At 30.9% G+C, this 17,015-nt stretch overlaps 1 protein-coding gene across 2 annotated transcripts in view; it reads right to left on the bottom strand.

The window, feature by feature from the left end:
- Positions 1-5,382: 5,382 nt before the first annotated feature.
- LOC132737777 (disintegrin and metalloproteinase domain-containing protein unc-71-like) overlaps positions 5,383-17,015 on the bottom strand; it is a 71,143-nt gene continuing 59,510 nt past the window's right edge. Inside the window, exons 15-25 of one of the 2 annotated variants that reach the window (XM_060725123.1) lie at positions 16,312-16,417; positions 15,880-15,951; positions 15,345-15,440; positions 14,267-14,462; positions 13,499-13,610; positions 12,917-13,033; positions 11,869-12,037; positions 11,299-11,530; positions 10,908-11,010; positions 10,206-10,331; positions 5,383-8,968 (exon numbers count right to left, since the gene is read on the bottom strand). In XM_060725123.1, the coding sequence (XP_060581106.1) occupies positions 7,114-8,968; positions 10,206-10,331; positions 10,908-11,010; positions 11,299-11,530; positions 11,869-12,037; positions 12,917-13,033; positions 13,499-13,610; positions 14,267-14,462; positions 15,345-15,440; positions 15,880-15,951; positions 16,312-16,417 (3,184 nt within the window). In that variant the 3' untranslated portion in view covers positions 5,383-7,113. The remainder of the gene's footprint in view (positions 8,969-10,205; positions 10,332-10,907; positions 11,011-11,298; positions 11,531-11,868; positions 12,038-12,916; positions 13,034-13,498; positions 13,611-14,266; positions 14,463-15,344; positions 15,441-15,879; positions 15,952-16,311; positions 16,418-17,015) is intronic. The other variant, XM_060725124.1, reaches the window with a different exon arrangement.

The raw sequence follows: 17,015 nt of genomic DNA on the forward strand, positions 1-17,015 counted from the left end.
CACATCATAATAATATGACAAGGTTTATAAATCTAGCATCCGTATTTCCAGAATTATTTCCTCCTTAAACTTTGAATTTTTCTTATTCATTCTTATAACTTTCTTTTACTAGAAATTCAAAATCAACACCTTCATTACTAATTGTCCTTTGTAACACTCGCACCATGTATGACGTCTTGCATCTTTATTTCTAGAGTTATCTCCTTTTTAAGAATTTTGCTTTTTAAAATGTTATCTTTTGATAACAGTGATGTTTAAAAAAATAACTTTAGAGTGTCCTTCAGGCCGTCTGTCTGTCTGTACATAAAACTGTTTCCTGTGATCACTTTTAAAGAACTTTTTCAACAAATTTACTTAAAATAGAAACACAAGTGAATGGCCAATGGCCCTTCAGATTGTTGATGGGGTTCTTACCGGTAGGGGACTTATGGATTGCTTGCAATACTATGATAATTGCTTGTTACTTATAAGACGTCCCACTGTGCCTTTTGATCCCATTAACTCAAAATCATTAGCCACTGTGACCTATTGACCTCAAAATTAATAGGGTCATGTATTAGTTAAAGACAAACACTAAGAGATCATGTTGTTGTTATTATTATTGGTGTCCTTGACCTTTGATCTTCTGAACTCCAAGTCGATAATGGTTCCTTTTAAATCGTTGCTTTCCCCAAAACGTGGACACTAAAGCACTTGAGCAAAAACTTTTGTGGTATTTTTTTCAGTATAGAAAGAAAACAAAAACCAAGATAGTTCACTTTTACCTTTTATTATTCTGACTTTGAATTTCAAAATGAAACAATATAAAAATGTCAAATACGAGCCATCACTTTTCAAGTATAAAACACTGTGGTTAAAATTTCTAGGGTTTTCTAATTTGTACAATTCTAATATAAATGCATATTTCATAAACAGTGGGACATAATTATACATATACAAGAGTAAAATAACTTTACTTTTATAAATCCTTATAAATTACAATCATGTAATAAGTACCTGGTTCTAATGAATAAAGTCTTGAAAATATATGTCCTGACCAGTAAACATGATAAAAATTGTTTAACAGCTGACATTTTTATAAACTTTTTTTTTGTGTGGATAACTTTAAAAAAATCTGTATTTTGTATCTGACTTTCAGTAATAATTAACTTCAATGGAAGATGAATTTACAACTCTTATGTACAAGAATTATTTGATATAAACTAAGACATACAATAACATTTTTTTTCACTTTCATTGACTTTATCCATTGTTGTAGTCAGTAAAACAAATGGTTAGTGTATACAAAGTGGTCTTTTAATACAGGTTTTATATCATATGTTCTTAGTTGACACTGGTTGTGGCACAGGTCACACTATAACAGACAATTACATGTAAATAATATAATCATCACAACAAAATGTCAATACATTACTATTTTTCATTATTTTACATACACTATGCGACACAAAATAATCCTTAAACATGAGAGTAAAATATCAATGATTTATGAACAAGATACTCAAGATAGATAACAAAATCTACTTCAATTTGTGATTTATTAATTCCTGTACAGTTTTCTTGTAGTCAAATATTGTAAATTCAGTCATAAGTTTACGCAACAATATATCTATTAGATTTGTTCAGGTGTAAAATAAATACACTACCTATGAAAGTTCAAAAACACGACTTAGGTACCCCATGATATCCCATATTCACATTTACTGGTTTCATGTAATTATATTTGAACAAAAAAAAAATCAAAATTTGTATTGGTAATTATAGACAAAATTATTATTAATGCATTTAAATGCATTATCTCTTTCATATATAAATAATGAAACAAGCCCCATGAATTTAATATTTACTGTAGACAGCAAACAAAACATATTTTAAAAAGCTTTTAAGTCTAAGCACTCAGGGCTCTATTTGTACCTATATAATACACTATAGTGAATGATAGCCAATGCATACAAAAAATGGAAGCATATAAGACACAAACTGAAATATATGAATGATAATGAGTACAGTAATTGACTAGATTAGCATAAATTATTTATCAGATCTTAACATGTACATCTATTATTACAAAATATGATAATATAAAACATCAGATAGCTGTACAAAAAATGTTGTCGTAAAAACTTTGGTACATGACAAATAAAAACAGATACCAGTTAAAAAATATGAAAAACATTATGTTTGTTTGTTTGTTTCATTTTACGCCTTTTTCCAACAGTATTTCAGTTATATAGGTGGGTAGTCTCCTAACCATCGTTCCTAGAGAGTTACACCAGTACTAGACTACCTTCCTACGTGCTAAACTACCAAAGCATCTCCCGGGGATCGAACTCCTGGGGATCATTAAGTTCAACCTTCACCCAGCTGGAATCTACAGTGACAAGTCGTTATCAGAAAGCCCTTTATACAAAGGTTTTGTGATAGTTTCCTATTTTATCCTTATTCAAATCGTAATATGTAAATAAAATTCTTGTTTTAATTGATAACAGGATGATAACATGCAAAAAATTTCAAAAATATGCCTGAAACATAAAATATTCATAACAAAAGTTTATAAAAATATTGTCTCACAGCAAGTAAATCTAAGACATTAAAAAAGCATGTAAAAGATAACAGATAGAAATTGTGAATAACCTTGCTTTAAAAATAAATGATTTATCTCTAAAGCTATAAATAAAGTAAACACTTATGATTATGTTAAAATCATGAAGTACACTCCTGGCTCAAGTGGTTTTAAAAGTTTGTAAATTTATAAAAAGTAAATCTGTCATCAAAAAATATACAAAAAATAAAATAAAATAAGTAAAATAGCAAAACTGATAAAAGTTTGAGACATAGAGGTATGTTAAAAATGAAAATATACAAGTTTGGTTTTTATGGTATTAAATTCATACAAAAATGATCATGTGTGTAAGTAAATAATCATAAAATAATTAAGAATGAAACTGACTTTAATATATAAACCCCATACAAGTACAGTCTATACATTTATGTTATCTTATGTAATGTAAGAGGAGTACCCATATATAATACAGCCAAACCTATGTAAAAGACCAACTCCAAATAAAGACCATCATGTAAATAAAGGTAACTCTTTAACAAACCTCCATCCATACAAATACAACAGAGAAAACTCTGAAAAAAGACCACTTGTCCGTAAAGGTCTCACCTTTGAATGACCTTTATTCCCAGGTTTTACTGTATCAAGAGTATACAATTATTTCAAGGTAAGCATACATCTTTTATGAAATTTTTTTTGATTACATGCATGTACATGTATGATGTATTGTAAATTTGGTAAAATCGATGGCACTAAAGTAAAAATTATGCTGCTCGATGACAAACATGGACAAAAACAAAATAAAATAAATATCAAGAACACAAAAGTAAAAGATTTTTAAAACAAGAGAGCCATGATAACCTTGACAGAATAAAGGTGACACTATAATAGTTAATTCACGCTTACCCTGCTAGCAGTGACAGATTTCACCAATGTAACCAGTACAAACCAAGATCACCTGGCAAATCTATGACATCTGATCATAGTCAGGGTTTTCATATTTCTTTTATCTGAGATTGTAATCAACTTATTTAGCCAAGGGTCAAGGAAGATATTTTAATTTACAGATTGAAAATACAAGAGATTTTTTGAACCATTTCAACCTATGATATGGATCCCCAATCTGTTATTAATGAAAACCCAGTATGGTCTGCACTGTTCACTATTTAGCCAGAACATATTTGGAAATTTCTCTCAAAAAATGATGAATGGTTTTGTCCAAATTAACCAAGTCCATTTAAGATATTTAACATTGTAAGGGTTAATACAAGATGTTCAAGAAATTTAATTTTTGTTTTACCTCCATCACAACTTAGTGTGTTAACATGGTAGGTAAAGAACTAGATGTAAGTAATAATTAATGATACAATTTATATGTTATTATTAATACCATGTTGAATAATCTTTTTTTTTCTTCAGAAATTGCAGATTAACAAATGAAAATCTTTTAAACTTACAATTTAGACAGAATCATTCAAAAGTAACAAATCAGATCTTTATATAACATACTCCCTGTAATATATAGTCATGGAAATAAATGTTACTTATGTTAAATGAACAAGAATAGAAATATGATATATTATTACTTAGTAGGCAACTCTATGAAAGAGGAACACATGCATTTGGATATCTAATACTATGGTAGTAATGTTACACTCAGTTACAGTCAGTAATAGTTCACCGACAAGCACAATGATCTTACAATGTAATACTGAACAATTTGTATATATAATGAATATATGAAAAATAAACCCTTCATATAGAGGTTTGCTGTTACTGGCATGTAAAATTTTCAATATCTAAATAAAAATAATCTTCTTGAAAAAATAATATTATAGGATGTAAAAAATAAGGGTAATCATCTTAAAAAAATTTATAATATAAGAAGAAATACTTGTATAACTGTATTGGTAATAAAAATTGTTATAATCAACAACTGCTTTCTAAATAAATTGCCTGCCTTTTAACAACAATCTTCTAGCTTCTGCCAAGTATATATAAATTTTGAAATATTAGTGTTAAAAAACTATGACAGACAAATAAGTCTTTAAGTCTTGAAAATTATCAATCTCAAACCCTTAACAAGAGCTGTCAGTAGGACAGCAACGCTCGACTATTCTTAGTGCTTGATAGTAAAAAAAATGCTTGATACAGTTACCTTCTCCTGTTTACAGGTTGGGGTCATGATGGTGAACAAGTGTGCAAAGTTTCAAAGCCATATGTCAATGGACTTTGAAAATATTTGAACTATTACAAAAAACTTTAAACGTAAATTCTAGAGTCGAAAAAGGGGGGCATAATTCTGTCAAATGCTTGATAGAGTTACCCTCCTCCTGTTTACAGGTTAGGGTCATGATGATTGAACAAGTGTGCACAGTTTTCAAAGCCATATGTCAATGGACTTTGAAAATATTTGAACTATTACAAAAACTTTAACGTAAATTCTAAGTGAAAAAAGGGGCATAATTCTGTCAAAATGCTTGATAGAGTTTACCTCCCCTGTTTACAGGTTGGGGTCATGATGGTTGAACAAGTGTGCAAAGTTTCAAAGCCATATGTCAATGGACTTTGAAAATATTTGAACTATTACAAAAACTTTTAACGTAAATTCTAAGTTGAAAAAAGGGGCATTATTCTGTCAAAATGCTTGATAGAGTTTACCTCCTCCTGTCTACAGGTTGGGGTCATGATGGTGAACAAGTGTGCAAAGTTTCAAAGCCATATGTCTATGAACTTTGAAAATATTTGAAACCTATTACAAAACTTTAACGTAAATTCTAAGTCGAAAAGGGCATAATTCTGTCAAAATGCTTGATAGAGTTACCTTCTCCTGTTTACAGGTTGGGTCATGATGGTAAACAAGTGTGCAAAGTTTCAAAGCCATATGTCAATGGACTTTGAAAATATTTGAACTATTACAAAAACTTTAACATAAGTGGTTACGCCGACGTCGACGCTCGGGTGACTGCAATAGCTCTACTTATTCTTATCGAATAGTCGAGCTAAAAAATCAGTGTTACAAGACTTAGTATCACTCTCAAATCTTTACAAATCAATATAGAAAATCAAAACCCTACCTAACAAAGCAGTCTTGAAAATAATCATTCTAAAATCTTAACAAACAAGTATTAAAATCATCTTTCTTAATCTCAAACCTTGAAAATCAGTGTTTTATTATCAAACTCTATATAAATCATTGTTTACAAATCATATTTCTCAAATTGTAAAAAGAAGTTAATGTTAAAAATTGTCATTCTCTAATCTTGTAAAATAAGTACTGAAAATTATCATTCTCTAATCCATGTTTAACAAAATCAGTGTTAAAATATTATCACTCACAAGTCTTAAGAAATAATTGTTAACTTGAATCATAAGTCTTATATAAGTTGCTAGAATTTTATGATCATATATGTATATATATTATACATAAGCTATACATTTACAGCAATATAAAACAAAACCAAAAATACACATTTCTGTAATCATATATCTATACGATGAACAATACTAATTTGTATATAACATGTTGATAGTAATGAGAAAATAAATTGCACCATATTTGACAATAAGTTTAGTGGGGCAGTGTATTCTAATATTTACATATACCATATTTCTCCTTATTACTGCTCCAGTGATAACAGGTGCTCTCTAATGTTTTAACATGGGATGTGGCTATTATAATTTTGTTTAAGGAGAATGCATGTGAAGATAACTTTGCTGATTATTTCTGGAAACTCTCCTTAAAACACAATGTACATTAGTAAGTCAATAAATACTTCTGTACCGAATCATTTAAAATCAAATTAGATAAATTGCAGTGCTTTCATGTAGTGTCTTTCATTTATATCAATTTTTGTTAAAAAAAGAACAACAATTAAGAAAACTACAGTTTACATGAACTTTTGCACACTGATACATTCACTTCCTTAAAGTGCCTTGAAATATTCTTTGACACATTGAGATATCTTTTACTTAAAAGAAAGACTATTACATTTCTTTCCAGGAATTCTAATTTTTGTACATTGTATTTTGTTATAAACCATTAACTCTATGCACAATGTGCTTGAAATGTTAATCCATTAATTGCATTAATTAGGAGCTCAGGAGCGTTAATTAGCGGAAATAAGGTAATAATAATATTAATTACAAAATTATAATAAAGTACATGTAACACATTTATCATACACATCAAGGTCTGTTTCAAATCTTTCGAAATTGATTCTATTTTTCTCATGAACTGTTTTTTCTATTTACACAAACAGTGACAGGATACAATACCATAAAATATTAGAATAATATTACAGTATGTATATCTTAAAAGAATAACTAAAATGAAAATATCTGAAATTATGTAATTTTTTACAAGACAAAAAATAGCAGCATTTTCTGAAAGATTTGAATCAAACAAAATAAATACAAATGTACCATTATAACATTCAAGCAAAACCATTATTTTCCTATATAAACATTCACAAAATGTACATGATTCAATACAGTAACAATATATTTATCAGAAAACCCATTATACATTAATTTTGAATCATTAATCATTTTCAACATTCACAAATATCGACTGGGACAGGATCAATTGCACTGTATCTATTTATCATCAACTCCTCAGTTTCACTAGCACCTGGTGGGGAATCGATTTTTTTCTGTAGTGCCAAACTTAGTGGTCTATGGGCATCTACAGAGTCCCTTTTCTTTTTATGATTTCTTTTACTGTCAAGTTGTGAAATTTCTTCCAAGCTTCTGTCAATACATGGACCACTTCCTTTATTTTCTAAATCAAGATCACCAAGGGGCTTTGGGTTTGGCAAGGGTCCATTTGCTAGCACTGGGATTGATTGGTTCAGTTTGTCAAACTTATTGTTTTCAGTCAATTCTGGGGTATAATTTTCAATATTTGAGTAGTTAGGATTTCCTTCATCTACACTGTTTTTCATTTCACTATTTGTAGAAAGATCCAAAGGTTCATATTCCGAATTAACAAGAGTGTTTGTTTCAGAATTAAGCCCAGATGAAGAGTAGTCTGGTATTGAATTTTTCAATGTTTCTAGAGTACTGGTTCCTGAAGTCACACTGCTACAAGTTTCAGTATTTGAGCTCAAGCCGGTCATAGGTCCGACCTGACTTCCTGTGATTGGACTACGTTCATAGCACCCTGCATCAATCCTTGGTACTCCGTCTAAAAGCTTCTGTAGATCATTATCCATAGGATTATAACTATATCCACCATACTTTCCAGCTGGAACCAGTTTAATCTGGTTTGGACCAGTTCTTATAACAGCACTAAAATTTGGCGGGGAAGCAGACCCTGAGCGAGACTGGTTCCGAGATATATCCTCGATACTAAATCTTTCCGGGTCATGTTCACTTCCATATCCAGAACTCTTTTCATACCCATTCCTAGAATTGGCAGTACCGTTGTTTGAACTGCATTCACCATTTTGGCTTCCCAGAGGGGTATCATTATTATCCCTGCTAATGCCTTTTTGGCCATAGTTGAAAATACTTCTTATATTTATTGGATTCATAGGTGGCGGTATATTAATGTGAGGTAAAGGTGATTCAATATCATCAAAATTAAAGTTTTCACCTGTTTGTCCATTGTTACGATGTAGTACGTATTTACTCCACTGACTACCCAGTAAAGGCCTCAATGCTGTACAAGTACTCCCGCTCGTTATAGAATTAGGACTTTGTGGATCATGACTACTTGCAGTGTAGTGCCGATCATCAGTTGAGCTGGATCTCACATCCTCCGAAGTTGACGGTGAAATCTGTACCGGAGGATCATCTGGTGATGGTGACAGATCTATTGTATTACGATCAATGGTCTGTAAAAGTTCATCTAAATTTCTCATTCTTAAAACCCTAGATTTAGGGGGAGAGGCCAGGGTTGTTTTCCACATATTTGGCCTTTGAGCATGGGCTAGATTCGTCATAGGAATATCATATCCTGTGAACTTCCTTGGTGGCGATGGTGAGCGATTCTGAAGTCCAAGGTTACTGAAAGGTGGTGGAAGCATAAAATCAAAACTTGACGATTCAAACATGTTATCTAAACCATCTAATGATTTCTCAGGCTCGTCTGAATTCCCACTAAATATATCCTGTATCTCGCCAGCTTCCGTGTCTTCTTCGATCTCGTCATATGGTCCGACACTGTCCATATCTCTTCCCGATGATGTAGCCGTGTTTGATTCACTGCTACGTCTATCATTTGCATATTTCACACCATTGTATGCACCCTTTAGAATACCTTTTTCAGGTCTAGCACTATGAGGGTCAGAGATTATCATTGGTGGAGGAGGTAACTCTAAATCAGTATCATCATCAGATTTAACTCCCTTCTTGTTATTTTTGCCTTTTTTCCCTCTCTTTTTCTTTTTCTTCTTTTCATCTCTGAAATTCAAGCCAAAAAGTTAACAGGGTTCGTACAGACATCCAATGCCAAAATTCAAGGACTTTTTAAGCACTATTTAAACACGTTTTCCCATTTTTCAAGCACATTTGTTGCACATATACCGACACAATCTTCAACCTATGATGGATAGTTTGTTCACCATTTTTTGTTGAATACACATTTTCTAACATTATACAAGAACAACAAAGGGAGCATCAAATACAGATTTGTTCAAAACAACTGCAATTTGTCCACTTACTGTTACCTTGAGTAAACATTTCATTGATTTTGATACTGAATTTGATCTTTTTTTTTATTTTGTTAACTGTTGATTTTTATCATAACTATGTCATTCTGTGATTCAAACATTTTCAAGCACATCTTTAGCAAATTTAAGCACCTTTTAAGCACTTTTCAAGAGAGTAATCAAATTCAAGGACTTTTAGCACTTTTTACATTTTTAAGCACTTTTTAAGAAAGAAACTCAAATTTAAGCACTTTTTAAGACTGTAGGAACCCTGGTTAATTCTTTAAGATGAAAAGCTATATAATATATATCTGATAAGGTACATTGTAAAATTGTCCGTTATATGATGAAGACATATGAAATTTTTACAAGTAATCCCTGTAAAAAATTGCTCATTAATAATGTTTAACACATGTAACTATTGTATTGGCTTTTTCTACATAGCTTATAAAACATTAAATCTACAGTTCATTTAATGTACAAGTAACATTTAATTCATGTATAAAACAATGTATGCAGATTTTTGTTGCAGCATACACACACATAGAAGTAATAAATATTTAAAATATTTATTTAGAGTTCAATTTATACTGTTGATCGCTTGATGCTAAGAAAAAAGGATAGCATTGTTTAACCTTCACATAAACCATAACCCTCAATCTGGTGAATTTGTGTTATGGCTTTGCCTTGTTTCATTCTATTTTGCCTTGTTTATTATTTGTAACATTCCTTTTTGAATTTGGAAAAGTCTTGTTTCAAGTTTTTTTACTATCAAAATGCAAACATTGAGCAAACCAACAGTATAGGGGTTGTTTACATAGTACATTTGTACCAATGAGTAGGCTGGTCTAGCTCTATACTGATGGTATTTAAAGTACTTTTGGTTCCAACAGATTAAAGGTGAAGTATAATTGTAATGAGTCTTCATGATCTAACTAGAATTGAGAACAAATTCTTTATCAACTTGATGTAACCAATAAAGAACATACTTGTATGAAGGCAGGCTTCCAAAACTGATAAGTTTATTAGCACTTTCTACATCACTGTCTTCCCCATCTTTACTGTATTTCTTCTTCTTCTTTTTCTTCTTCTCAAGTTTCACAGGACTTCTTCTCCTTTAAAAAATAAACAACCATTAGAGATAAACATATACCTCAGGTATCTATATATACCTCAGGTATCTACATATATATATACAAATTTATTTTACATGTTATATCTTCCATAGATTCCTGTATATACTAATTAATTTCACATCTTGTAAAGTATATCCAATGACTTTCCAGTGTGTGTACCATGTGAGTATTCGATATAAATTATGTTTTTGCCTAAATTTCATTTTAAAGTCACAAAGATCTATATTATATCTATATTGTACACCATCTAGGCTAAATTATTTTTTTTCCAATCAAATCCATATTGTACAAATTTTTATTTTCAAGTACAAAAATCCATATTTAATCCATATTGTACTCAAAATAACAAAATTCTGCCAAAATATTAAAACAAATTGTGGTATGATATAAAGAGGCTTTTATACATTGTAGAGTTCAATACTAATTCTATTGGACTAGTAAACAAGAACATATTCATGTAACAAAGTTCAACTTGGCAAACTTGATGAAAACCAGAAATATTATAATGAAAAACAGAAATATTAATGGCCCATTATAAAACAGAAGGTAACGTACCTGTAACATATGAATGAGAATGCTAGAATAAGTGCGAGACCACCAATCACCGATGCTAATATTATCATCATCCACTGAGTATTTAACCAACCAGATTCCTCTGCTGTAATATAACAAAATTAATTATTTCAAAATCATGTCCATAAATATACAAGAACCAAAATAGTATAATTTGATTTATGAGAATTCTAAGTTCAAAGCCTGGTCTGGACAACTTTAATCTAGAGAATTTCACCTACATAAAACTTGATATCTGCTATTGCAGCTTAAAAGACTTCAACTAGCTTAAATTCTCATGTTTTTATAGGACTAAGTTTATTTTAAGAAATTCATAAAACCTTTAAATAATTACTAAGGAAACAGACTGTACACTATTGAAAACCTTACATACCTTGTACCACTGCAGCAGACGACAGTTCTGTGGATGCCGGTGAAGCTGTGCTATGTAGCACATCCCACGGTATAACATTCACATTCTGTACTGTTGTTGCCATGGTAGTAGTTGTTGTTGTAGTTTTTATCATATCTAGTGATAACATTTTACGAGTTGTGTTTAGTTTGACAGAACAGTCTTCTGATCCCCAACCATCATCACAGAAACATGTGTCTTCCTTAGTACATATCTACAGCATCATAAAATCATACAATGTATATACCTATATTTATCATATCAGCTTATATGAATATATCTGATTTACAAATATCATCTTTACAAAAAAAACTCACTTACTTACTTACTTACTTACTTACATGTTTATGCATATGATAATTGATTTAATATTATCCCCTATCAACATATATTTGAAGCCGGCTTAAATTCCAAAATATCATTGGTCAAAATTTTTAATTGTCAAGTTAAATAGCATGTACACAAACTCTTGTGACATGTTTATTTTGTCATATCAAAAGTAGTGATACCAAAAAAATGTCTAATATGAAATGAAAAAAAACATTTGTTTACCCCATTTCCTGAGCAAATAGAATCAGTTGACCCTGGGCAGTTTAAAGGGTCCAGGTTGGCAAGTGGCACGCACTTCCTGTTCATACAAACAAGACCATTTCCACATTTGGTACCATCTAAAACTAAACCAAGATTTGGTAAATCTAGAGTTGATGGTCCATGAACTGTCCTAGAAAAAGAAATCATTACGTTACATAAATTCACATGCATTATTCTTTGTGTATCATTATTTTCTTCAATATTACAAGCGTTTGCCATAGATTACAAGCGTTTGCCATAGAAATATCAAGAATTTCATGTAAAATTGTACTGGTAAAAAGTTTATAAATAATAAAATTATCAAAGGATTAGGTTAAGAAAAAGAATTCAACAACCCAATCTTGACCAACTTTTGAAATTTTTCACAATCACTTAAAGGGAAGTCAGCTATATGACATGTATAAAACAAGGGCAGATAACTTGAAAACTAGTTGGGTGTTCCACAATTTTTCTTTGCTTAAAATGATCCTGTTATCATACTAATATTCTCAAAATTACAATAAAGTTTGTAACACAGTTTTCATTCTGACTCTATGAAACTGTAACATACAGTATACTGTCAAATGTGACTTTAAAGGCTCATTATGCCCCAGAAATGCTTTTTCTTTTATTTCTCAAAAGCTTGTTATTTCAAGTGTCCTCTTAAAGCTTCTAAAATGTTACTAACTGGCCAATTAACGGAACCATTTTTTGCTTCAGTAGCTTTTTGGCAATAAGTAGTTATGGTGCTTTTGTATATACATTTAACTTTGTTTGCATTTTTGCTACTTTTATAAAATATAATTTTACATTCAACGATATTTTCTTCAGATGATGAGCATTTACATGCTCTAAAACCGTAATTAAAATCTTATAAAACTCATGTTTGCCCTTTCTAAAGAAGGAAAAAAATCATTCATTACTGAGGCCTTGTCCATGTATCCTAGTGTGTAGCTTCACTGTCTCTGATGTACATGTAATATGAAATATGAAGACCAGAACAATCAAGCATCAATATTTGATCACTTACTTGCACTCGTATTCCTGACCATTTGAAGAAAATGTTGTTTTTGAGGAATCTTTATCTGGTCCAAACAATGGCATCTTGTTACCACCAGAACAATGTAATAACCCACACTGTATATCACTGTGAGAAAAACATAAACAAATATATAATATACATAGCCTGAAAATTATGCTTTTATAATCTGAAAACAAATTTAAACAAATTTAAGTTGGCCCTCTAAAGATAATGTAAGGTTTTGAAAGATAACATTAACATATAGATTTGAAACGGCATTGTCCATGTGCCATGGTTATCATAGATCTTAGTTACACTGGTGAAAAAAAACCCACATAGTTGTACAGAAAACATGAAAAGAATCATGGTCCATAGCAATTTATTGCATGTGTTAATCAAGAAATATTGTTCTGAGTATTCAACCAATAACTTCATATATAAAGCTGCTAGTCCAAACTTGAAATCTTAACCTTAAATCATGACAATGCAACAAATTTAATCCAGTTTCATAACTTTAATTTTAATTGTTCTTCACAAACATTACAAAATTGTACAATACTCATCAATAAAGAAGAAGCAATGTACACATACTCTGGTAAGCATTTAGCATATGAGCCTGTTTTGTCATCTTTCCCACAATGACCGTTGAAATTTCCCGTTGGATTAAATCTCTCAAAACATTGTGATTCTGCCTTGTAACCAGCTGTAAAACATAAAATATACAACAAATTACTGTCTGAACAGTACCTTCTAATCTGATACTAATTTATGATTATTCAAATACAGAAGAAAAGTATTTCTTGTCAGGTGCTCTCTCATCCAATAATCTGCTGAAATAAACTTGTCCAGCTTTTATTTTTGGAGCTGTCCATTATCAAATTAGGAGAAATCAATTTAGTCAGTCAACAGTTTAATGTTTGGTCAGACTGCATGATAGTGCAAGCTGGCCTTGCTTTATACAAATGGCAAAGGCTAATAACTTTTGGTTCAAATATGGAAGGGACAAAATAGATACTTCTGATTTAAAAACAAGTTAAAGAAAGATAAAACAGTCAATGCCAAGAGAGACAATTTATCTATTTGTAGTTTATCTCTTAAATGTCTGTAAATATTATTACTTGACATTTTTTTTTATATAAGTTTCATAATTAATCACTGCCACATATACACATCTACATATGTTGCCATCTCTGGTCATCATATTTTTAATTTCTGAATTCTCGTTGAGTAGGTCATTCATTTTCAATTTTGGAATTTGGAGTTCCTACTTTCACCAGAAATTATACTGTGTCTGGCCAAAAATATAAACAATATGGCCAAAATCTAGACATAAGCTACACAATAGGAGTTTTAATTTACCTTTGCCCCAGATATGCTGACATTGTTTATCAAGTGTAGGACATACTCCACCCATACAATAACCTGTATTATTGTTACAAGAATGTCCATTTTTGGCATAGTTATTAGATGGACACTGTCCGTCTGTACCTGTACAGAACTCTGGGACATCACAATCTGTCGACTTCTCCCGACATACATAGTCTGACGATAGGTACTGAAAGAATAGATTACAATGATTAACCCTTACTGTCATATATATATTTTAATTGTACTTGTCTATCTTTCAATCTGGACAGAACCATTTATCTTATTTAGGGAAAATTTCACTGAATGCAGACCATGATCAGATGGTACAAATATTCTAGTGAACTTGGTCTGCAATGGTCCGATGGGTATATTCAATTACCACCAGCAGACTAAAGGTTAATAAACTTTGACCAGTGTCAATTTGTGTAATTTATCTGTCATGCTTAATTTTTGATACTGAAAATTCTAGAATTTAGCAGCTATCAGTTTAAAGCCCGGTAATGAGTGTACTAATATACAGACAGGCTTCCTTCTATATATAATACAGTCAATGATTGTGACAAGACGCAGACTTGAGAAAAATTAAGTCTTAAATGTCAAACAGTAATTTCCTTGCAACTGTACAAGTGCTTTTTACACTTTCACTTTCTTTTAACATTACATTTACGTGTAAACCAATACAGACTCCATTAACAAGACTGATGTATTATATAATAAGTAGCAACTTAGAGAGAATAAAGGTCATTTTTTGGTCTATATATAAAGGGACATTGCACAAAAATGCGAACAAATTGACCGTCTGTAATTAATCATTAATCATCTGAAGCACCAACTAAAATTACCACGAAAAACATTGTCTGAAAACTTGTGAAAGACATTCAAATTTTTTTTTTTATAGATAATATAATTAACAATTCTAGCATGTATAATACCAAAAGTTGGATGAAGTTTCCCATTTATTTTTTTCCTCTTAAATAGGTTTATTGTCATTCAACTAGACAGTAGCTTTAAAATGCAAAATTTTACAGGATAAATGCAAAGTTTTACAAGATTATAAGAGAAAACTTACTGTACAGTTGTGACAGCATGACCCAGTTCTACACTGGGCCCAGTGACGTAACAGACAGGTGTATGGGTCACAACAGGGATCTGTTCTTGCACACTCCTACAACATAGACAATTATAAGTTCAACATATACATGTAGTTACATGCTACATAAATTTACCATTGTCATAACTGTCTACCCAACTAAACTTTACAATAGAAGATCTTGACATTATCTATAACTATTGATATATTGTAGTTTAATTGTGATAATTAATGACTAAGCCACTGCACCCAGGTTTTCTATACTGTTATATCTGTAGGGCTGTAATTAAGAACTGTAGACATGCATAAACTTAAATCATAACCACTCTTCAGGTCATATGTACTAATGATAATTTTGACAGTAACAAACACTTACAAGAATAATTAATATTGCCTGACAGATATAAAAGAAATATATTCAACATATGAACTTCAGTATGAAACAATTAACTGTATGAAACCATTCACTTATCTAATTGAAGTATGTGTTATTAACAATTAGTAAACATGTTACCTCTGGTGTACCACAGTCACACTCCTCTCCTCTCTCTACATGCTTGTTACCACATAACTGAGGGAATGTTGGCTGAAATATATAAATATACAGTGAACTACAAGAAATTATTATCTAACATATACATATTTATATTAACTTAAACTATAATTACAGGAGTGCTCTGAAAATAATCATTGACTTTACAATTGCTAGAGTTAAGAATGAAATCTTGTAATAGTTTTTTCTGTTACTCACAGTTCAATTTCATAAAATATTCAATAATAAGTATTTATTAATTAGATAATTTTTTTTGTGCACCAACACAGGATAGGTCATACGATGACTTTCTAGCTGTACTGGTCGAGGAAGACTTTAGGTGCAATTGTTTGCATAATTTCAGATAAATTAATAATTATTCCCAAAAATGACAACCTTAAAAATGAACAGTACCTGTGGATTTTTATTCAGACAGTCTGCTATTCCCATATTGAGTGAAATATCCCAGTCTTTGACATTACACGAGGAAAACATACGAGAGTGCTTCTCTGGAGTACCCCTGGAAAAAAACAAAACAAACTTGTCACTTCATACATAATTATAGTTACTGGAAACTTACATGTTGTATTTTTCTAATTAATCATAATGATATTTACAACCTCTGGTCACCCTGAAGACAATCCAGATATTTTGCTTGAAAGAGTTATGCTAATGAACTATGTCTTTATCTTATACTTGGAGCATTCTGTTTAACAGCAGTATTAGTTTTATTTCATGTTACTTTTTACTTCTTCTACTATAAAATTTGTTTATTTTTCATGTTTTTATTTCTTATCCCGAGTTTATCGTTTCTTTTGGTCACATGTTTGAGGTCGAGCCACCTACCCAGCCTGGATAACTAACCAGTAAATACAAATTTCTCTGCAAGTTACAAACTACTTATCAACATGATTTTTGAATCCGCAGTGAGAGACAAATGACCATTAAACTCAATGTCCCAGATTAACTGTCACAGGTAATACTGTAAACAAGTATGGCAAACATTTTACCATGACATGTCAGTCCAATGATGAATCAGAACTTAAAATTTCCCCCGCACTATCAATGCACTCTCATATCAAATTTCATCCATAATTGAAAACTTCCTTTGTGCAATG

This window comes from Ruditapes philippinarum, unplaced genomic scaffold (assembly GCF_026571515.1).
Source record: "Ruditapes philippinarum isolate M1 unplaced genomic scaffold, ASM2657151v2 ctg24_1_1_1_1, whole genome shotgun sequence".
NCBI lineage: Eukaryota > Metazoa > Mollusca > Bivalvia > Venerida > Veneridae > Ruditapes > Ruditapes philippinarum.